The sequence below is a fragment of the Micromesistius poutassou genome, assembly GCF_964030765.1.
Source record: "Micromesistius poutassou genome assembly, chromosome: 16".
NCBI lineage: Eukaryota > Metazoa > Chordata > Actinopteri > Gadiformes > Gadidae > Micromesistius > Micromesistius poutassou.
This window is the reverse complement of record NC_140286.1, coordinates 9,474,333-9,496,759: the sequence shown is the minus strand read 5'-3', so window position 1 is coordinate 9,496,759 and position 22,427 is coordinate 9,474,333. Positions and strand designations below refer to the sequence as shown.

Below are 22,427 nucleotides of genomic sequence, written 5' to 3'. Positions count from 1 at the left end.
TCAGTCCATTTGTTGCGAGCTCTAAAGGCTTTCATCCAAAGCACTTTGCAGTACTTGCAGTACAGATTTTCTTTTTTGAAATTCAGCACAGTGGGGAGCAAATCCCATTAGACTTGGCACTTTTAGGCCAGGCAGGGTCTCTACCGTGTATGATGTGTGATTCTTCCCCTTAGGTTTTAAAAAAATGACACCAAACTGGTGTCAGTGTCTTGTACGGTCAGTCAGAGATTATATTTGACAGTTTAAAGTTAAAGGCCATCAATGATAGTGAATTAACTCAAAAGTGTTTGTTTTTATTTTACAGCATATGAACTGGCCAGGAAATTGTTAGTATTCATCACAGAGGTGCACTAGTAGGGGCCAACACAGGTGTATCTCAGGACATTAATTAAGGGCACAGATCTATAATTAACTTCATGAGCTACACCTGTTTTCACCACTCCCATTACACCTCTATAGAAATGACACATTCTGAACGTAAAACAGCTTACACCGTCACTTTGGAATGCTTTTAAGAAACACTAATAAACTTGCAATAGACAAAAGCGACAATTCTTTCTTTTTTTACGTTTCTAAAACATCACTTTGAGTAAAATTGAGGAGACAGTTCAGAGTTTGTCTAGAATGGTGGGCACAGCCCTCCAAAAGAGTGCACACAATTTGACCAAATTGGCAACAAGCGATCTTCAAAATAAGCATAAACCCATTTGTTAACCTTCAATGCAGGGTTCACTCCATTACGAACAAGCCATTCTGTTGTGCGGAATGAAAGCGCCAGAATACTTATTCTGAAAGCAGTTAGTTGGCACTTAAAGGCGGTATGGTAATGTGGATGTACTCACTCCAGATTGTCTTGTTGTGTCTGGTCTCTTCATATGAGCAGAAGGATAACTGCTGCGTTTCACAGAGTGCTGAAAGGTTACAGGCAGAGGCTTATTGAAGCTTCTAAAAAGCATAGAAGCTTTTTCTCTGGCAAAGTCTTTGGTAAAAACAGGAACGAATCCTTAAAAGCATAAACAATCTCCCGTCGGTAAGACACCTTAAAAGATTTGAGCGAACTTCGTGCAAAAATTTCACAAAAAACACTAAAACATCCATTATGTCATAAGACATCTTGTTTTTTTTCACTGGAATGTCTTCTAAAAATGTAACTCAATTCGAGTCAGCGGGCAGAGTGTTTGTAACAGCTGATTCCGATCATCTGTAACGAACAAATCCTCTAGCAGAGCGGCTCCAATCGGAGGCTGGACGTCGATGAGCTCCGCCCCTCCTAAAGAAACGCCTCACACTGCTTCTGCTTCTTGAGCAAGTCTTTGGGGAAAGGTGGAGGTGGTGGAGGCGGAGGGTCGTGGCTCCTGATGTGAGCACTGAACGACTGGGACGGCTTGACGTTGGGGGGCGGTGGTCGGGTGAACCGATCTATTGGGGGGGGTGGAAGGGGAAAAAAACTGATATGAAACGGACCTCGTATGAAATGAGTCATTATTGATTGAGAGCGCATTTAGCTGCTGGGTGAATACTTAAATGCATGTATAAATGCATGGTTTTTAAGGTCAAACCATCTCAACTGAAAACACAGATAAATGTGTTTATGTCTTTGAATAAAGAGTCCTGCTACTTTAAATGCATAAGCCTGTTTTAACAATGATCAATCTACCCTGGGCATTCGTACTAGTATATGGAAGTAATGGCAGTGCGTGTGTGTGCGGGTGGGAGAACCACCTGGGACTCCCGGGGTCTCTTACCTGAGTTGATCACCTGGCGGCTGGGGCTCGTCTTACTGACGGCCCTCAGACTGCCCCCCTCTTTCCCAGTCACCTTGATGGGCACCACGTGGCTCATGTCAATAGACGCTGGGGGGAGAGGGAGGGGCAGGTTAGAAATTAGCTTCATTATTTGGTGCGTTTTGCTTTGGCTGGCGTAAGACCCCCCGGGAATAGGTGTCAAAGTTCCCTAACAGGGGTTTTCAGGCAATAAGTCATAGTATTCATTTCCATAACAGGTGTTTTCAAAAGGATATATATATATATATAGATATATATATATATATATATATATGTTTTTTGTTTTTTTTATAACTATGTGCTTCTCGCCCAGAAGTAATTGTAGAACTTGCTTTATAAAAAGGAATTACAAAAGCATTAAAAGAAATAGAATACTGCATGACGATAATCGATTGTGTATCATATTGTCTTCACAGGTCATAAATACACAAACACTACGGTGCCGCTATGCTGACCTGCCCTCTGGTGCGAGCCCCTGTGGTGGCCCTTGGAGCTCTTGGACGTCTTGCCCTTGCTGTGCACGGCCAGCTTGGTGGGGATCTGCTGCTGCACGCCGCCCTCCTTGTGCGGCTGGTTGGTGGTGCTGACCAGCTGCAGGGGCACCACCACCACGGGCTTGGGGCTCATGCTGTGCTTCCGCGGGGGCACCGACGGTGGCACCTCCCCCCCGTCGCCACCACCACCACCATTGCTGCCGTGGTGGGGATAGTGGATGTGGTTGTGGACCTGGTTGGTGGTGTGGGCGTGGGGTTCGGGGCTGACCCTCCTCCGGTCCACGCTGAACGACTGAGTCGCCCGCAGAAACTGTGAGAGGATGGAGGGGTGGGGGTGAGGGTGGAGGGGTGGGGGTGAGGGTGAGGATGGGGGGGTGAGGGTGAGGATGGGGGGGTGGGGGTGAGGATGGAGGGGTGAGGGTGAGGATGGGGGGGTGGGGGAGTTCAGCAGTTGACCTCTGAACTCAAATACATACAATTTCCACTAAAGTGTGAAGAGCATTAATATCAATACAAATAAAAGGAGACAAATACACAAAAAGAGAATAAAACATCTTCTAGGCTCAGAGATGAAACAACAACGAGTAGAAACGACCAACCAAATCAAGCGTGTGTGTGTGTGCGCGTGCGTGTGTATGTGTGTGCAGGGGGCCCCACCTGGTCGCTCTGCTTCTGCTGCTTCTGATGCTGGACCTCCAGCAGCTGCCGGTCGCGCTCCACCTTCTGCGTGCTCTCCCGCAGCCGCACCAGGTCCCCCTGGTAGGCGGCCCGCTGAGCCTCCAGCTCGGCCTGCTCGGCCGCCAGCCGGCCCTCCCACCGGCCGCACTTCTCCTCGCGGCCCGCCAGCTGCGCCTCCAGCTGCAGGGTGTCGACGCGCTGCCGCTCGCACTCCTTCTCCCAGCGCTGCTGCTCCTGCCGGTGCTGCGCCTGCTGCCGCTGGAAGGCCGCCTGCTCCTCGCGCTGCTTCTCCAGGTTGCGCTGCCTCTCCTGCTCCAGCAGGAGGCCGCCGCTGTCGCGCCGTGAACCGGCGCTGCCCGCCGCCGCCGCCGCCCCCGAGGAGGAGGCCGCCGCCGTCAGCCACTGCAGCTGCTGCAGGTCGGCGCGGCTGTCCTGCTGGGCGATGACGGCCTTGGAGGCGAGGGGGGAGGGGTGGAAGAGAGAGAGTTAACAGACATTGAACAACCAATAGGACGAACCACAGGCAGGGTTTGCAGTTGACTGATTCATGCTAGGTGACTTGCTGGTGCTGTTGCTCAGAAACTGACCCCTTGTTTTAACAGAGGGAGATACAATGTAAATACAAGGCAGATATGTACAATATACGGTATGTACAGTAGAAACTTTCATAGATGCATGAAAGACATTTAAGAGTAGAGTCTGCTCTTACCAGCAAGCTGTAGAGCCGACAGGAGAGCTGCAGCACCCGGTCAAAGAACTGAAGGGGCAAGGAGGAGTCATGGTATATTATTGATGTAGAAACACTGTAGTGGCAGTTCAGAAACTGATATGATCCAAACAATAGTGGGACTCTTGTCTTGAAGCTTTACCTCCATTTCAGCTTCAGACAAATGAGGGGGGTCCGGGCTCTGTATCTGAGTCTCGTCATCCGCCTGAAACAACAACAAATAAATAACAGAAATTATATAAATGATATAAATAAATGATCATTATTGTCATTATTTTAAAAGGAAAGCCAAACCAACCAACCCACCCAAAAATAGGATTTCAGATGGAAAGGATCCAGTGGGTTTCACACTATTGCTATGAGTATTGCTGTGGATTGATCCTGGCATAAATCTCGATTATGTTTTAAAACGTAGTATAAAGATGTCCTTTTAGACTCAAAGTGCCCTCTATGGGTTACTCTACATTACTGTTCTATGGCACTTGTCCATGAAATGGTTTAAAAACAGGGTGTACAGTTATGCTTTGACGTCACAGGCCCTCCTCCCCTCTCTCCTCTCCTCCTCCCCCCCCCTCCTCCTCTCCTCTCCTCTCCTCTCCTCTCCTCTCCTCTCCTCCTCCTCCCCCCCTCCTCCTCCTCTCCTCTCCTCTCCCCTCCTCCTCTTCCTCCTCTCCTCTCCTCCTCCCCTTCCTCCTCTCCTCTCCTCTCCTCCTCTCCTCTCCTCTCCTCTCCTCTCCTCTTCTCTCCTCTTCTCTCCTCTCCTCTCCTCTTCTCTCCTCCCCCTCTACACTTACAGACAGCTCCCGGCTCTCTGCGTGGTGCTGCGGATCCATGCGCTCCGGGTTGTGCTTTTCCGGGCCGCAGTGTTCCGGGTCGCGGTGTTCCGTGTGCTGCTGCTCCGGGTCGAAGCGCTCCGGTTCCAGGCACTCCGGGTCAAAGCGCTCCGGGTCCATGTACTCCGGGTCGAAGCGCTCCGGGTCCGGGTGTTCCGGGTCGAGGAGCTCCGAGTCGGGGCAGCCCGGGTCCGAGCTGGTGGAGAGACGGTCGCTCTCGACGGGGTCATCCTCGCCTCCGGCGCCCTCTGCATCTAAGGACCAGCAAGAACAATGTTCTCAAATGGTGCCGGACATTAGAGGTGACATGTTATACCACCAGGTGTGAGTGGGATCAGCCGTTACAAGCCACTTTGAAAATCTGCCTCTTCTGACATCACAGGTGGGTGTGTCCACCTAGATGTGTGCTGAATAGATCAGTCCACCAGCCTAGCAGACGTTGCTCATCTATCCGTCATACATCTAGGTGGACACGCCCACCTGTGACGTCAGAAGAGGCACATTTTCCCAAGCGGCTTGTAACAGCTAATTACACTCACACCTGGTGGTATATTATGTCACCTTTAAGTATATCGAAATAAACGGTTGAAATGTGAAATGTGGCAGCCTCCTTAAACCTAAAAGCACACACACGAGAAAGAAAGAACTATGAAAAAATACAACATCTACAAAAAGACCAATGAGATCAATTCGACGTGCCTTCTGCGGGTTTGCCTGGGGGCCTGGTGTCGAATCCCCCGAAGGTCTGGGCTCTGCGGCGCAGCAGGTGCTGCTGGCTGTCCTCCGCAGCCTGGCTGGGGTCTCTGATCCTGGCCAGCAGCAGGTCCTGCAGGCCCTCCACTGGAGTGGACAAGGATTAAGGTATACACATGGAAACAGACGCTAAATGACTGAGGATGAAGGGCCAGTAAATTGACATGTAACATGTCATGTAACATTTATGAAGCCGAAGCTTTGGGCCAAAGCGACTTTCAATCAGTGTGTTCCAACAATGGTGATGAAATTAAACCCAAAAAAGATCAAGAAACATTTGAGTACATACAATGGAGCAAATAATCAAACTGCTTTTAGTGTTCGAAACCAGAGGTAGAGAAATACATATATGTGTATCATGTTTTGAATTATCCTAGAAAAAAAATAATGTCTCATTTCTTTGTGTTTCAATTATGGACAGAAGCGAAGATCAAAAAAGGAAGGGAAATAAATGAAAAGTGAAAGAGTGATTCAGAGTATATGTATTCACTGTACGTTGCTATGACAAAGTGTCTGGTAAAGGTCTAAATCCTAAATCCTCATAGTGAATACTCATTTTGCTTTATTTCTTTACTTACATTACAAGTCTCATACATATTAAAAAGGTGAGATATTATACAACCAAGTGTGAGTGTAATTAGCCATTACAAGCCATTTTGAAAACCTGCCTCTTCTGACATCACAAGTAGGCGTGTCCACCTAGATGTGTGCTGGATAGATCTACCAGTCTACCAGTCTATCCGTCATACATCTAGGTGGACACACCCACTTGTGATGTCAGAAGAGGCAGATTTTCAAAACGGCTTGTAACGGCTGATCACACCCATATTACACTTGGTGGTATAATATGGGACCTTTAAGCCCTTGGCTCGTACCATCTTTGATGGCTCCCATGAGCAGTGGCTCCCCCTGCTGGAGGTCGCTGGCATCCCCCCGGAGCAGCAGTCTCTTCTGGGGGGTCTTCACGCCTGTGAGTTCCTCAGAGATGAAGGCGAAGATCTGGAACTTCTCCTTCAGGTTCTTCTCTATCAGCATGTCCCTCCGGGCCAGATTCTCTGCACGACAGGAGAACCACAGAGACTCACACACACCATCAAACTGAGCATGGAATGGTAGTAATAGTCTTTTATTAGTCTTTATACCCTTTCAAACTTTCATAGCGAAACTCGGATAATAATCAAATATTATTGTGTAGATTTAAAGCAAATACAATGAAGTTGAATTCAAAAGTCATAATCTATCAATAACATAGATCTATTAATCATTTTGGAAATGGAACAGCAGTAAACAAATGAAATGTGTCAAAGATTGACTGAGTAAAAACACAAATAATTGTTATTAATTATTAAACTTGAATGCTGCTGTCCAAATGGCACTGTGCATTAATAAACTGAATCCCCCCATAACACCCTTCCTGGTATTCCCATTCATTGGGAATACCAGATGATGGTGCATTGGTTTATTGAGTGTGTTTATATTACTCTGGAAATCTTTTAGCTTGGCAGACCGGGCTTCCTCCTCTGCCTCCTCTGCCTCCTCTTGACCCTTGACCTCTTTTTTTAGGCAGCTGTAACACACAAAGATTTGTAAATCCTCAATTTTGGTCAAGATATCGCACTCGCATAACTTTCATGCCATCAGTGACTGGTCTGCAAACAATTTTTTTGCAGGGATGTATGCCCTATAGCTCCACAGGAATATATGTTTAATATCCAGCCATAAATTATATAAGTGCTGATCTCAGCTGATCTAAGATTGTCCCTCTCACTCTCTGGTGGTCAGAAATCAATTAATGCTGCTTTTAGCATCAGACATTTTGCGCACATTAACTGACCTTTCCACAGCTTGCCGTATGAAGGCCATCCAGGTGTTTCGCTCTGCTTTGGAGCGGGTGTGGATCTCGTACATCATGTAATTGTCGGAGGAGGCACAGATGAGGAACATGGCCTTCTCCTCGTGGGCCACCTCCCTGACGATCAGCCTCTGCAGGGAGATGACCGGGGGCTTGTTGTCTTGCTGTGTTCCAGAGATAAAGAAAGACAAATAAAGACCATCAGAAGAAAAAGGTCAGGAGGTGGACAATCCCAGGCTGTGAAAAAGTATTTTTGTTGGACACACATGAGTGTCATGAGTCACACGTGTTTGTTCAACACATATGATTATCCACCTGACATTTGCATATTTTGTCGTCAATTTTGGTTTGTTATAGTTAACAACTCCAATGTATTGACTCAAACTTGAGAGAACTTGCATGAATGTTCTGACACATTTCAATTGCATATATGTGAGTCATTTCAGAGTATGTAGCAATATGAATACAAACAGATATCTAGAAAGGTATCAAACTCAATTATGATTATTAAATAAAAAAGAGGATTCATTCTAAAGTTGAATATCCAAGGCCCGCAGTCATGCATCACCAAAGGTCTACACTGCTCACCATAGCTTTAAAGGCCAGCTTCTGGTCTTTCTCCTGCAGCAGGATGAGAACATCGGTCAGCAGGAGAGCCTGGACCTCTGTGGGAGGAGGGAGCTAGCCATCAGTCAAAACACAGCCACAGAAACACGCTGGGGGCGCGCTCAATACACCAACACGGGAACTCACCAAACAAAACAAACCATTGAGATCCAACAATGAGAGTGTTTGAGGAAAATAAGGGAGGTTTCGTTTTGGTGAAAGTATTTTTTTCGTATCTCAGTTTAACCTTAACAAAGCGCCTGCAGAGATTGCCACTGCAAATGATAGATCTGCTATAGTTTTATTTTAAATACTATTAAAAAGGGACATTTGGGTGACACAGGAACAATGGGGATGCAACAACCAGACGGACAGGGCCGTTGACAGAACACACGTAACACTCACTCGAGGAAAGGGTGCCAAGCCAATAGTACCACAAGGGTTTGTAGCAGGAAGTAGCAAACCCAGGCCTCGCATTTACCTAGGATCTACCCGTTTTTCCAACTTTCCACATTGTCATCAAAAAGAACAGAAATGTTCACCAACACTTTGTGAGACCCAAAGAGAATGGTGTTTTTACATAAAAGCAATGGTTGGGTTTACTCACCCTTAAACCCCTTAAACCTTCTTCATTTCAATGAATCGAAAATGATTGAAAAACAAATAGAAATCTACCGGCAGGTCACCTTTGAGTTTTCCGGAGTCCTTGATGGTGAAGGTGGCCTCGTGCTGCAGGGTGCAGCTGGCCTCCGTAAGGTCCTCCCGGCTGAACAGGTGCCCGTCCTTGAGCAAGCACTGGGACTTGGGCTCAAGGCGCTGGGCGATGTCCCTCAGTCGCGCCGCCTTCTCGTACCCGCTGACCTGGCTGTCCACCTTGGAGATACACTCCCGGATCAGGGCCAGGGCCTGCACCAGGGAGCCCTGCTCCTCCGCCTCTGGTGGAGGAGGTGGTGGTGGAGGACATCCAATCCGTTATTTAAAACAGTCCATTTTAAAAAACAACCTGCGTTGACATAAACCCTGTAGATATTCACGCTGGGGACAGTAGCCAACTCTAAAATGTCAAAGATGGAACCTGAAGAGGTTCATACGTATAAAACGTGCACACAGGCAGATCCTATAGTTAAATATGCTGGTGAATAGCAGAGGTAGAGGATGGGGGAGGGAGACCAGACGTAGGATCATTCCCGGGGGTTAGCACTCAAGGTGGGGTAAGCAAAAGCTTGCAAAGGTCTACATTTCGCAATGGTTCGGTTACCCCTACTCTACTGCTAGGTTTTGGGCCCATTTATTTTTAATCTAGTCAACATATGCCATGGGGACTCACTTATTCAGTCCACTATCATTTAATCTTTAGGTTTCAGTGTGTTTCACTGTCTGAGTGACCTGGCAGGTGCAGGTCCAGAGAGGCGGGCAGGGCCTTACCCTCGGTGTTCTGTATGATGCGTTCCACCAGGACCGGGTATTTGGTTATGCGTTGGGTCACCAGCAGGAAGCACTCGGGAATGCCAAGCCGTCGCACTATTGACAGTTGGCCTACTTTCTGAAATGAGACATTATATTCACTTTAGTCCCATCCTCAAAATGGCCTTCGATTTTTTTTGTGTCCATACTTCTACAGATTTTTCAGCAATGTTTATGTATTGGACACTCTGTACTAATGTGTTTGACTACTAGTTTATGGTTTTAATTCCTCTTCAGCCATTGCTAGAATTTTGCATTGTTTCGCCGATAAATGTATATGTGTATATATACCTATCTGCCTGTATGTATACCTATCTGAGTATGAATTTAATCCTGTGAAACAAGGCACAGACTGGAATGGATATTTTCAGCCATGTATCAGTTAATACGTGGTAGTTGTTCCACTGAGATGGATATCAGGCAGTTACCCTTATTTGGAAAACAAAGCCCAGGCAAAACTAGCTCTGCAACTATTGTTACAGACAACATGAAACTGCATTTTGATTGTATCCCTCTTCCTTGATATGTAAAAGGTTTTACCAAATTAAACCGGCAATAAGCACAGGAAAAAACATTTTCAATACATACTGAATACTATTCAAAACTTCCTTTCATATAATTTAAGCCATCCGTTTTCATATCTTTAAGGTATCATCTAAGTGCCTGCAGATGGCAGTATCTCTACCATTATCTGCATCGCTCTACCGAAACCAATGCTTGGTGTGAACATGCCCTTACCCTCATGTGGCTCTGAAACTTCTTGTTGCTCTGCAGCAGGTCTTTGTAGAAGGTGACCGCGTCCCTATGGTAATAGCAGAAGGCTCCGTAGAAGTCTATCATGCTCTTGCCAAGCTCACCTGAAAACTGCATGAAAGAAGACGCACAAAAAACAACAATGATCTAAAAACGCGAAATGACCATAACATGGCACGTAGGGATGTATCCACTACACACCCACTCAACATCTCATAGTCAGCTAATGACCTCAGGGTTCTAGGGGCGGGGCCTGAATCCCTGCTTTGTGGTGCTGTGTACTTCATCAAATTCTGAAACGCTGTCAGTAGGCCCTGTCGCCAGGCTGGCCATGGTGTGTAGTTACTGGTAGCCAGGAGGGAAAATACACTCTACCCATTAAATCAGCATAAAGGAACAGAAGAAAATTGATAGATGGAAAATATGTGAGATTGCAATGGATTTCCTGCAACATCAATTGCTATACTTCACACAAATCTTTATATCCCTTAATAATCTTATTAGAAGTTAATAACGGATTTATTTTGTTCTGAGTCACCTTGACCTTTATATCGTGTATCAGCTTCCTACATGATGACAACATGATATACTTGATTAATTAATTATAACAGCATCGCACAGTGTTTTTGAAATCCCCGACCCAGGAAACTAGGCCAGACAAACAGGTGCTGTACCAAGAATGTGAGGCCAGTAACATCGTATCATTCCCAAGTGGTGAGGTCACTGAGTAACACACCTGCCCTAACCTAAGGGGGGGTATCATTTAGCAGGCTAATAGGCCTTTCACACCTGCACCGAAAGTCAGACATTCTCTGGATAATCCTCGGTGGGGCTGTATGCGTGAACAAAAATGTCAGAATCTGCCCCTCTGGAGTTTAACCTACAAGGCCCCTAGAGTAGAGTCTGGAGAAGCAGAGAGCCGGAGGATTCACAACGAGCGTGTTGCTGACATGATGATGACCTTTCTATAGAGTGTAGCTGCCTAATACTTTTCTATTCTTGCCTGCATTTTGCATTTCAACTTCTTTCTGCTTTCCACTCTTCGGTTGATATATTCTGTTGCAGCTACGTATAAATACATGCAGTATTGTATATCCCCGCAAAGAGAGTCACGTCCTGCCTCCTTCATGCTCTACCCAGGCACCACCCCACGCCTAAAGTATACAGACTGTGGCGGTTTTAGGCACGGGCGAAGCGTGCAGCCGCCTGGGGCGGCATTGCAGGGGGGGCGGCAGGAGCACCGTCAACAACTCCGCCAGCCTGTACGCGCACCCCCCCGCCAACAACTCCACCAGCCCGTAATTGCCTCACGGAGTGGGTCCCGGGGTGTAATTCAATGCAGAACCGCTACTGTATATCCGATATGTGTGAAGTGATCAAAACCAACGGTCAAAATACATTTATGAGAGTTGATGGTTGTGACTTGAGTCCAGAGGGTACGCTAGCTACACCGTGTGAAAGAGCTAATGTCCAGCCACAGCATACCCCCCCCCCCCCCATCCTATATCCGGCGCTGTGCTCCTATAGGGCGTGTACCTGGACGGTGAGTATGTTCGCCAGCTGCCTGATCTGGTAGTTGCGGGGGCTGCCCTCCTCCATGCTGTGCAGCCGGCGCTGCTTCAGGCACTGGAGGAAGCGGCTGTGGAGCACCAGCAGGCCGTCCAGGCCGTAGAAGAGCTGCTTCAGGTGGGCCTCCTCCACCAGCGCCGACTCACTCAGCTCATTCTTGTACACGCACAGCAGGATCTTCAGGGTGCGCACGTGGTGCAACTCCGTCTGGATCAACTCTAGGGGGGGAAAGGGGGCGGCGGTTTAGGCCTTAGCAACGATGGTGATGGTGATGTAGCTCATGGTCATGACAGAAGACGTCTGGATGAGGTCGACGCACCGGCCGACCCAGTGGACGTTTTCAACTTCACTACAGGGCTCTACAGTGAGAGTATTTCACTTGTGTTTTCACTTTTTGTTCTTTTAAGAAAGATACTTTTTGTTTGATTAAAAGTGCCTTTGTGGCTTAACACCTAAGACAATCGTGTGCTGATTGGAGTAAGGAGGGTTCACTCCCTGAGCCGGGTTGCCACAGCGTGTGTATGTAAAAAAAGCATATGTTTGTTATAAAATTCTATGTTACTTGAAAATGTAAGCGTGTTCTGAACAGGAGAAAAAAGTAATGCATGGAGACGAAAGTGAATTTCTGTATTTCTTTGGGTCTCCAGCTCATTTTCAACCAGTTCACAATGCAGACCGTGGTCAATAAAGAAAATCTGCTCCACAAAAACCCTTTCCATCACCTCCCATGTCAGTCAAGGGGCAGTCCCTGTGTGCTGAAGCAGTACATGGTATGTTCAGAGTGGCCGGTGTCTACCGTAGATGACGTCCTGCCTCTTGATGGACTCTTTGCTCATGGGCTTGAGGTAGTGCTGGTCCACCACAACGCTCCAGGAATCTCCCTCTAGGTCCTGGGCATCGGCCTCCAGCTCTCCCTGCAGCGATGCATATTTGCTTTCTGTTGGAGACACGGGCACGTTGACATACAACTCACCATGTGGTGCTAGTGGGATTCACAACTAGACAACACCTTGATCCATTCCTCATAACACTACATTTACATTTACATTTAGCAGACGCTTTTATCCAAAGCAACTTACAACGGTTAATACACACTGACGGCGGAGTCAACCACGCAGGGCGACAGCCAGCTCGTCAGGAGCAGTTAGGGTTAAGTGTCTTGCTCAGGGACACATCAACACTAGGAGGAGCCGGGTATCAAACTATAATCGTCAACCTACTCTACCTAGAGAATAAAAGAAAGCTGTTGATGGTCAACTGAAGGTCACTCGAGTAACACATGTCCAATTCATGCCACGTTTTATGTGAAAGATTTCCTGTATACATTTTAACATACACATCTTGGGTACACACTGATTTAGCGTGTACATCATCTGTACAAAGCTCTGGGCACAAGGCCAGTCAAAGTCAAACAGTTAATAAAGCTGCCCAGCGCTCGCCCTTTGACCACACAAAGGGCCCGCGTGTTGTGTTGGACAAGCTGTTGGGACAGAACGTCTGGAACCTTTCAACAGGCCCTCATCCCAAATCCTTATTATCACCATTACAGAGGAAAACACACTAAAAGACACACGAGAGAGAGAGAGAGAGAGAGAGAGAGAGAGAGAGAGAGAGAGAGAGAGAGAGAGAGAGAGAGAGAGAGAGAGAGAGAGAGAGAGAGAGAGAGAGAGAGAGAGAGAGAGAGAGAGAGAGAGAGAGACTGACCTTCTATGTTGCTGGGCTCTGTCAAGGAGAAGGAGGCCAGGGACACAGAGTCCTCATGGGGGAACCTGGACCTCAGGGAATCCAACTCGTCCATGACTCCCTGCCTGGATCTGTGGATGGGGGAAGAGTGGGGAGTGTGGGTGGGTGGTGGTGGTGGTGGTGAGTGGTCTTGCAAGATGAACAATAAAAAGCTACAATAGAAGTCAATCCAAGTACATACAGTATAGTGCATTTTTGTAGCCCTGAATCACACTCTAAGGTGACCCTAAATGACACCCTCCTTAGCGTGAGCACTCTACAGTGCATAAAGGAAAGACTCACTCCATTATTAAGGAAGGAATGATGTAAGAAAGAGAGACGGAAGTAGAAACAAGTTTTGAAGTCATTTGAAGAAGGGGACTCATAGAGTGAAGGCTTGGTCATGTCTAAGCCATGGATTACACTAGGATGTCAGCATATGGGTATGTGCCTGCGTGGCAGCCAACACATAGGCCAGCAGTCAAACACAATCCTGGCTTAACAGGAATAAGCATGAAAGTCTCACAATAATGCATGTTTATACATAAAATAAACAAGTAAATAAGGATGATTCCTCCCACCTTGGATATTCAACACACGCACACACCTAAAGAAAGACAGCTAAAGTACACACACACACACAGAGACAGAGAGAGAGAGAGAGCGAGAGCGAGGTTCACTCTCTATGTCATGAATACTCATTGCCCTCCCATGAAATGACCAATGAATGATTGGATCATTGACCGTCAACCTTAAAGTCACATGTTCTAGGGAGACAGGTGAAGACAGTAGTTAGTAAGTTCAGAGGGCATGACCGCAAAGAGCATTCTCTGCAAGACAACATTTGTGAGCAGACAAAATAATGTGGTGAGAATTTACAAAGAGACGTAGAGATGTAGTCATTAGAGCTGAGACACCCTTTGTATTTTGTATGGCAAATGTCTGGTTCTACATATTGTTGCAGGTCAAATCAGCTGTGCATTCTTAGCTGGCATGGCAGTAGCCTCTTATCTACTCAAATGAAACAGGGAGAAACAGCATAGCTCTTTGGAATGGAAACAAACTCAAAGATTGACTACTTGATCTAATGATTGTGTATGAATTACACCTATGATGTTCCTTTGCTGCTCCTCTAAGTGTATATCCAATACAATGTTTAAAGGTCTCATTCAGGTCAAGAGTCAAACATGACCATGTTATCTTTTTAGAATCATCAAGAGTCAGACTTGACGATGTACTAGCATCATCATGTTTAGAATCATCTTGAACCTAGTTTTGTAGAGATGAAGTAAAACCCCAGCCTGTGTGTGTGCATGTACAGTACACACGTTATATGAGTGTGTTTCTATCTGCATACATGTCACCTTTTTGCCATTTCATCGCTGTGTTAACAGAGTCAGGGGAAGCCGTTATTGCAGTTGTTCCCAATCCTAGGGGCGGGACCACATTTTGAGTCACCTGATATGCATAATACCTAATGATTGGCAGCCACATGAGCGACTTACTGCCAATCACTTAGTGTGGAGCAATGTGCCCAACGGTCACCAGGACATTGATATCATAGGCCGATGCTAATAGACCTCTGAAGAATTATACGAAAAGTATACGTTTTAATAATTGGTTTCACATAAGGATGGCTGACAAACAATGAAGCGTTTGGACAAGGAATTATTCTGGAGGAGAGATATCACTAGTTACTCCTAGAGTACACACTTTACTGTTTGTCTGGAGGAGACGACACACACTCATGCACACACACATTCGCCTCTGGCTCACCTTTTAGACACACACCAAGACTTCTTGAAGAACGAGCAAGACAACAGCCATGACACCGTTTGCTGTTGACTGATGCATCTCAAAAAAACGTTTAACCTGCTGTCTCAACTTTTGTATGATTGTTGGTCTTTTTGCACTGCCCCAAAGATCAAATGCTAAATGACATCATGACATTGAAATTTGGCTTTTTCACACGGTGAGCTCATCACACAGTCACTCACGTATCATCAACAGATCAAAAGTATGTCAACCATGTAGTGTATGTGTTGCTGGCAGCTAAAAGAGTTCAACCAATCATATATTTTCTCCACTACTCCATGTATGTACACGACCATAGGTACACAACGGACTAACACACACAGCTGGCTAGCGTGTTTGGAGAATGTAAATTAAATCCTGGGAACCAAACCTAGCCTATATTTTGTCCCATGGCAATGTGTTTTTTTGGGGGCAAAAAGCCATGTGACGAAAGACTTTACACATTTGGGCGTGTCACACCTGGCCTACCAGTTTTTAACAGTCCACACTGTCGGCAGCTGGATGGGGTGTGAACTGTGTGAGTAGGGCTGGGCCGTCTTGTACCTGGTGGTAAAGCATTGGCCTGCCGCTCTACAGAACACCACCCAGGCACCTAGCTTCTATGACCAATTGACCATACTTGCAACTACAAAATGGTAAAGAAGTGGGCGGTAGCTCAGTGGAGAGTAGAGCGGGTTGGCTGGTAACCGCACGGTTGCTAGTTCGATCCCCGGCTCCTCCTAGCTCAGTGTCCCTGAGCAAGGCACCTAATGCCCTGTGTGGTTGACTCCGCCGTCGGTGTGTGAATGTGTGCATGAATGGGTGAATGTCAGGCAATATTATAAAGCGCTTTGGATAAAAGTGCTATATAAATGCAGTCCTTTTACCAAGAATAATTTTGGGGGTATATATATTTTGTCTTTCACATGGGTCACACTCAGATGCAGATCCCCCGGCGGGTGGATTAACATCTCGATCAAGGGCCCTTTTGTATGCCTGCCCTCCTTTACAGTAAGTGTTTAGTATAACAGTCAGCTGTCATCGTCCCTACAACCACTTACACAAAGACAACCACTCAGGATGTGGTCTTCTATTCAATTCCATGTCAATCCCTCTCCTACTTTCCTCATTCTGGGCCCAATACCTGTTACTGAAAGATTCAAATAAAATGAATGCCATTTCATATTTGAATGATATACGTTTTGTCTGGGAAGTCAAACCTTTACGATACCAGTAAACCAAAAATAAACCGTACAGAAATTCAGTTAAACCCACCTTGGGATCAGATATCCTAGTTTTTCATAGGTTTGTAAGGTGCTAGCTACAGGTAGACCTGAACAGCTGAGCTGCCTGTCTTAGAGATGAGCCACACCTCAACTGATCCACCCCCGAGAGAGAGAGAGAGAGAGAGAGAGAGAGAGAGAGAGAGAGAGAGAGAGAGAGAGAGAGAGAGAGAGAGAGAGAGAGAGAGAGAGAGAGACTCTATCAGACAAAACAAGACCAGCAAGTCTGCCAAGTATCCACAGAGCAGGGAGAGACGAGAGGAAAATAATTTAAAAAAAAAAAAAAAAAAAGAAGATCTTACATGCTGTGTTTGACAAGAAAGAAACAGCGGCTGAGGATGAGGATTTTTTTTCACCACCTCTCCCTCTGTCCGAGTTATGAACAGACCATGTTATGGGGTGATAAGCTGATAACGTTTTTCCACACACGCTGCTTACATATTGCCCTGCCTTGACACACATGTACTGGTTACTAATTAACTAAACATAGGAATATGTTATTGCCAATGTGTGTGTGTGTGTGTGTGTGTGTGTGTGTGTGTGTGTGTGTATCAGTCTGTTTGTTAGTGAGTGTCTGTGAGTGTCTTTGTGTGTGTCTGTGTCTGCGTGTGTGAGAAGGTGAGGCAGTTCATTGTGGTGTTTTTAATGACGTTCTGCCTCGGGCCTTTTATCCACACGCACGCACACACACACACACACACAGAGAGAATGGGTGACCGGATAACAAAAGTGGCCTGGTGTGTCGTGTTGACTGCTCTGTGTGAATGAATACAATAGCAATATGTGGCGTTAATAGGTGATCAACGAAAGTACAAGTCATTTAACTTGAGATTAACAACAAAAAAGCCATGGTAAAATCAATAGAATGAAAGTTAGTCTGCCTCGTGTCCTCTTGCCCAACTGCTTGTAAATTGATATTACCTGTCCTAGGTATTTAGTCCTTTTACTTTTTTCGTTGTACACAAAATGTGGGGAATACCAATGATAAGGGTGAGCACTGACCTGGATTGAAATACATGGTGGATCGTAAACATTACTATAATTAAACGTCTTCTTTAATGGGTAATTACATTGCATTTGTACGCCTATCAGCATTGTAATGTTAAATTAATTACGTCACTGTCAGTGTCCCAAGGCAGAGTCAAAAAGAATGTCAAGGGAAAAGATCTTCAAGAGCCATCTTTTAAAAGGTTTCATTTAAAGTAACACCATTAGCTTCTTTGGTAAACGCAAAGCTCACTGAGTGGCGGCTGCTAATGTGCGACTATCGATTAAAAGGCGCATCCAAAAAAGTTTCTTTACCCGTCATTAAATGCTGCAGTGAGGGCCAAACATGCATTGAAGCCTCCTTGTAATTATTCTTTGGCTAATTCCATTAAGAGGCACGGCAACATCTTCAACAGCAATATAAACTAATAAAAGTACCTTTAAGAAGTCATGCGTCGGGAGGAACAAGTGCGTAAATAACAAGCGAGCAGGCAAGTAACCCAGTTCCTTGGACAAGCCCTCCTTCCCTCACAACGCAAGGCATTGTGGGAATAGTAGTTTGCCTGGCGGTGGATCTCTACCTGGTCGTTAACCCACTACTACTTTGGTCTAAATTTTCTCATTTTTACACCTACCCCTCGTTTTAGAGTGGCCCACGTCAATATCTTTATATTATAATATAATATATATTGTGTCTTTTGTATGCGCTTGTGGGCCCAATATGTTTTTGTTTCGTGGCTATTTGGGCAAGAAACAGTACACAACTATTCCCACGTAGCCTCAAACTTGCCAGTAGGCGTCAGTATTGTACCATATATAAACATTAACAGCATTTGCGTCCCAATGCTTAACGATAGTTATGTTATTATAACTCTAGTTCTATGATTGTAGGCGTAGCCGTCCAGGCTTCGCCTTATGGGCTTGTCCCATGCGCGTGCTCGCGCGCACTGAAAATTTCAGCTATGCACCAATCAACGTGGGCACCGCCCACATTCCCCACGGCACCGTGTATATAACGCGCCGCAGAGCACTTCCTCCACGCTGTTCTTTCAGCAATTGGAGGGAAGAGCAGGTGGGAAATTAGACGGCTACGCCTACAATCATAGAACTAGAGTTATAATAACATAACTATCGTTCTATTTCATGTAGGCAGACAAGGCCATTTTCTGTGTTTAGTGAGTTAAATAGCTACAAACAACGTTTCTAGTTTCATTGTTTCAGACTTCAATTCATCACTTTAAACACTAGATGGCGCCTGGTGTCTTGTTATAAGAAAAGTCGAGTCAACCCTGCTCAAATTCTCCCAAGCAGCAACACATTCATATAACAGACTATAAAATGACACACATTTTGTCCCTAATTATCTATCGGTTCTTTAGTATTATTTATTGATTAAAGGATTTTGAGTTTATATTTGAGCTTTGATAATGGAGCCCTCCAAGAAGCACACATGAAGATAAAAGTAAAATGGACTTCTGGCCCTGTAGGCCGACATTTATGTGAATGTGTTGCTACATTTATTGGTTGGTTTATTTGTATTTGAATTGTAATTATCGGAACAACTTCAAACCCCTCAGCAATAATAGTGATATTATAGAATGATTATCTGCAACATTTATTATAGGCCTACCAGGGAGCACTCCAGTACAGGTTATCCTAGCACAAGAGGGCCAGGATGAATCCTGTGTTTTCCATAACACTCAGAACATGTTTTTTTCTCACCAGCTCTGGAAATATCATCTTTTTGGAGAAAGAAATTCTGTATACTTTATACTTTATGATCAAGAGAAAGACTTTCTGTTTAAGTAATATACTGATGTTATGAGGAGAATATATTTAACCTCTACCACAGTGGTATCATTGATGGCATCCATCAGATCAATCCCATAAGTCTTGACTTTCCTCACCTGGTCTTCCGTGCTGAATCACACTGATTTTGTAGTTATGTTATTAATGTCGGCAATGGTCTTATTTTTGTTCAAGTAGTAGAAGTAAATCTTACTTCAGCGCATAATTGTACAGTATAAGGCACAAACACTTTGGAGGAAAATACATGAATGAAGACATGAACTCATATGAATACTTACAGTGATGTCAACTAAATGACAATCCAACATTGGAAAGGAGCTAATTGATATTCTTGACTCTAAGAGACAACACAAAGTATATTAAACACCTGTATATGTCCCTTCTCATCAGCAACATAAGTTTGGAAATACATCTGAAACCAAAGGAAAGCTAACACATTGGATACTTTTTTGGGAGGAATTTTATATAACAGTTTATATACTAGCCAATGGAATGTACCTTCTACTAAAATGTAGATTTCATTTGTAAACACAGGGACTTGTCATGGTTGTTATTGGACATCTGTGTGACTTCAGATAGAGAGAATTTCCCCTGACTCGTAACTTTTCTCATAGGAAATGAATGTGGTTCCAATCCTTTATTTTCCCCAACACTCCTAGGGAAAACGAGAATACATATGGGTAGTGCACAACCATATCAAACATACTGTTCAGTAAAACAAATGGACACAAATTGGTGTGTCAGGCATTAAATCAACATCTTATTTACTGATAAAATCACAGTTTTAAAGTCGAATCTGTCTGGTTGCACCCCAGTTAACAATTCGATTTGGCACCGTTTCAGAACTGGGCTTCAGTGGTACTGGTGTAGTGGGAGGTCCGCTTCAGAGAAACACATCTGGCTCAATCAGTCTTCCTGGAAACCTAGCGGGCTAGCTCACCTGTTGTTGAAGAGCTCTTGGGCCTGTGGTTTTTCATGAGCCACTGCCCTAAAACATGTCTGAACATCATTCCTGTGTAGATATATAGGAGTGCATGTCAGGCCACTGATGGACTGGTGTTGAGATGATCCATGTTCTTAATAAATTCATAACACTTTAGGATTAGGGATTTAATTGTTATTTACTCTACATCGTTTAAAGTGCTTACACCCCTCGTAAGCGCTTTGTTCAGCTGAATGTGTATTCAAAAAACCCATTCTTTAAAAAGTAATTAGCATAGCTTTCCAACATGTGTGAGCATGACACTGCCTACTCCACACTGTCAACCATAAGAGCCGCATCAGAAGAAAATACGCTGTTCATGAATGCATCTGGCTGCTTTATTTACAGCAGAATTTTTATTTGATCTTGATATTAGGGGCTGACATCCATAACACGAGATGTGAACTTGGCTGCTCCTGTGCACTGTATAGCAAAAAAAAGAGACAAGAAAAAAAAATAATGATAAAAACAAGTGCTGTTGGTTGATCAAGAGTCCAAAATGATAATTAGTATGATTTTCTGGATTAGAAAAAACAAACAAACAAATAATAAGACTAATAAGTAAAAAGGTTTCCTACAACAGCAAATACCTCGAGAACAACAATTATGTACAAAAAAAACATCAATATATTTATATATATTTATATCTTTCTAGACCCACTAAAATATACCAAAGAAGCAGCTATTGGTCAAAATGTTTTTTTGAACAGTTTAAATATCCTTCAGCTGTGAATGTGAAAACAAAAAAAAAGAACAATGTAAATAAATAAAAAAATACAACCCACAAAATGAATCAGTTTATCCTGTGTGCCATTGTGGAATACTGCAGATTGTGAGGAAAGTCAGTTTTTTTCAACCAGTTTCTCCGCTGGATCAGAGTTTGTTCACCGCCAACCGTTCGACCGAGTTCTCGTTATTTCTGTTAAGTTTGTCGTGTGTGCAACAACTCGAGTACAGGGGCCGGGACAGGATCCCGTGTGAGTTTTTCCGCGGGCCACCGACACAACCGAAGGGCACTTCTTTATTCATCCCCTCCCCGACAGAGCCGCCGAGGGGAGAACCGACGGGAATGGGAAAAAGGGGGACTGTAGGGTTTAGCAGCCTTCTTGTCTGTCAAAAATAAAAATAAAAATCATAAAAAAAAGTTTGTTTCACAGTTGAAGCCATCATCCGCCCCTGTCTAGCACAAAAAAATTGGCAATATATTTATATTTATACATATATATATATTTATATATATATAAAACTACAATCATGAACAAGCGAGAGAGAGAGAGAGGTCCGTTATTTTCTTTTTTCAAATACAAAACACGAAAGTGTCATTTGGCGTCCTTGTGCGGACATACTGTAGTGTGTGTGCGATCTGGTCGAAGAGAGTGTGGAGTTCGTGGCATCCGATGAAAAAAATAAAAATAAAGGTCCTGAGATATGCACTGAGGGAGGAGGAGGTACTGGGTTGAGAGTGATGCGAGTGAGCTCTATATAAAATGACGAGGAAACGGAACAACAAAAATATATATATATAATCTATCTATAGCATCTACGCATGTGTGTGTGTGTGTGTGTGTGTGTGTGTGTGTGTGTGTGTGTGTGTGTGTGTGTGTGTGTGTGTGTGCGTGCGTATCTGCATGTGTCTCTAGGAGTCTTTCCGGGCTGTGTTAGGAGGGCGTGGAGCGGGGCAGTATTCGTCCGTTGGTCTTGCCGCCGTTCATGTGCGTGTAGGGCACGTGGTGCTCCTCGTAGCTGCCCCGCAGCCCCACCGACGAGCCCTCGTCCCGCTCAGAGCCCCCGCCGCCCCCCCGCTGGGAGTAGGAGGACGGGTCCAGGGGGATGCTCTCCATGTTCTCCATGTCCAGGTCAAAGTCCTCGCTGTCGGGCGGCTTGTTGTCCTGGCTGTAGAAGAAGCTCAACTCCTGGAAGCTGGGGTGCAGGTCCTCGCGCAGCATCTCGATGATCTCCTGGAAGGCCGGCCGCATCTTGGGGTTGTACTGCCAGCACATCTGCATCAGGTTGTGTCTGTGCGGCGGCGGCGGGACGCGGGCAGGACAGGGGTTGACGGTGGGAAGGGGTGGACGATAAACAAGAAAAAAAGACAGAAGAAACAAAAATTGCAATGAAAAGCAAGGACTGGGACGACTGGGATCCTACTCTGTTTTGTGTTATACAACAGTTCTCTGTATGTGACAGCAATGTTTGGGCGGGATGTGTGATGCAGTTATAAACAACTGTAACACATGTTCGTAACTAGGGGTGTGAACGGTTACAAAAAATTGTAAACGGTTACACAACCCCTTTTTATTTGTGTACACGGTTAACCGTTTTTTTTTTGTTTTTTTT

General features: G+C 45.0%; 2 protein-coding genes across 2 annotated transcripts in view; both read right to left on the bottom strand.

The window, feature by feature from the left end:
• Positions 1–282: 282 nt before the first annotated feature.
• Positions 283–17,714, bottom strand: arhgef18a (rho/rac guanine nucleotide exchange factor (GEF) 18a). The gene is made up of 19 exons (XM_084480686.1): positions 17,615–17,714; positions 13,218–13,327; positions 12,310–12,450; positions 11,481–11,731; positions 9,930–10,055; positions 9,153–9,270; positions 8,414–8,662; positions 7,710–7,786; positions 7,104–7,285; positions 6,751–6,836; positions 6,145–6,324; positions 5,216–5,356; positions 4,478–4,770; positions 3,826–3,888; positions 3,666–3,713; positions 2,936–3,406; positions 2,240–2,588; positions 1,746–1,853; positions 283–1,419 (listed from the first exon to the last, which is right to left on the bottom strand). Exons 2-19 carry the CDS (start codon positions 13,309–13,311, stop codon positions 1,271–1,273), a joined length of 3,126 nt encoding a protein of 1,041 aa, XP_084336812.1. The 5' UTR covers positions 13,312–13,327; positions 17,615–17,714; the 3' UTR covers positions 283–1,270.
• A 2,700-nt stretch (positions 17,715–20,414) lies between these two features.
• The window catches only part of insra (insulin receptor a), a 45,958-nt gene continuing 43,945 nt past the window's right edge, over positions 20,415–22,427 (bottom strand). Inside the window, 1 exon segment of the mRNA XM_084481102.1 lies at positions 20,415–22,106. Within this exon segment, the coding sequence (XP_084337228.1) occupies positions 21,749–22,106 (358 nt within the window). The 3' untranslated portion in view covers positions 20,415–21,748.

Bases quoted from the DNA above. Each gene is read 5' to 3' on its own strand.
- arhgef18a (XM_084480686.1), bottom strand. From the start codon at position 13,311: ATGGACGAGTTGGATTCCCTGAGGTCCAGGTTCCCCCATGAGGACTCT. The intron at 3,889-4,477 runs GTAAGTGTAGAG...TTGTTGTTTCAG, and splicing joins CAGAGAGCCGGGAGCTGTCT to GCGGATGACGAGACTCAGAT. The intron at 3,714-3,825 runs GTAAAGCTTCAA...TTGCCCCTTCAG, and splicing joins TGTCTGAAGCTGAAATGGAG to TTCTTTGACCGGGTGCTGCA.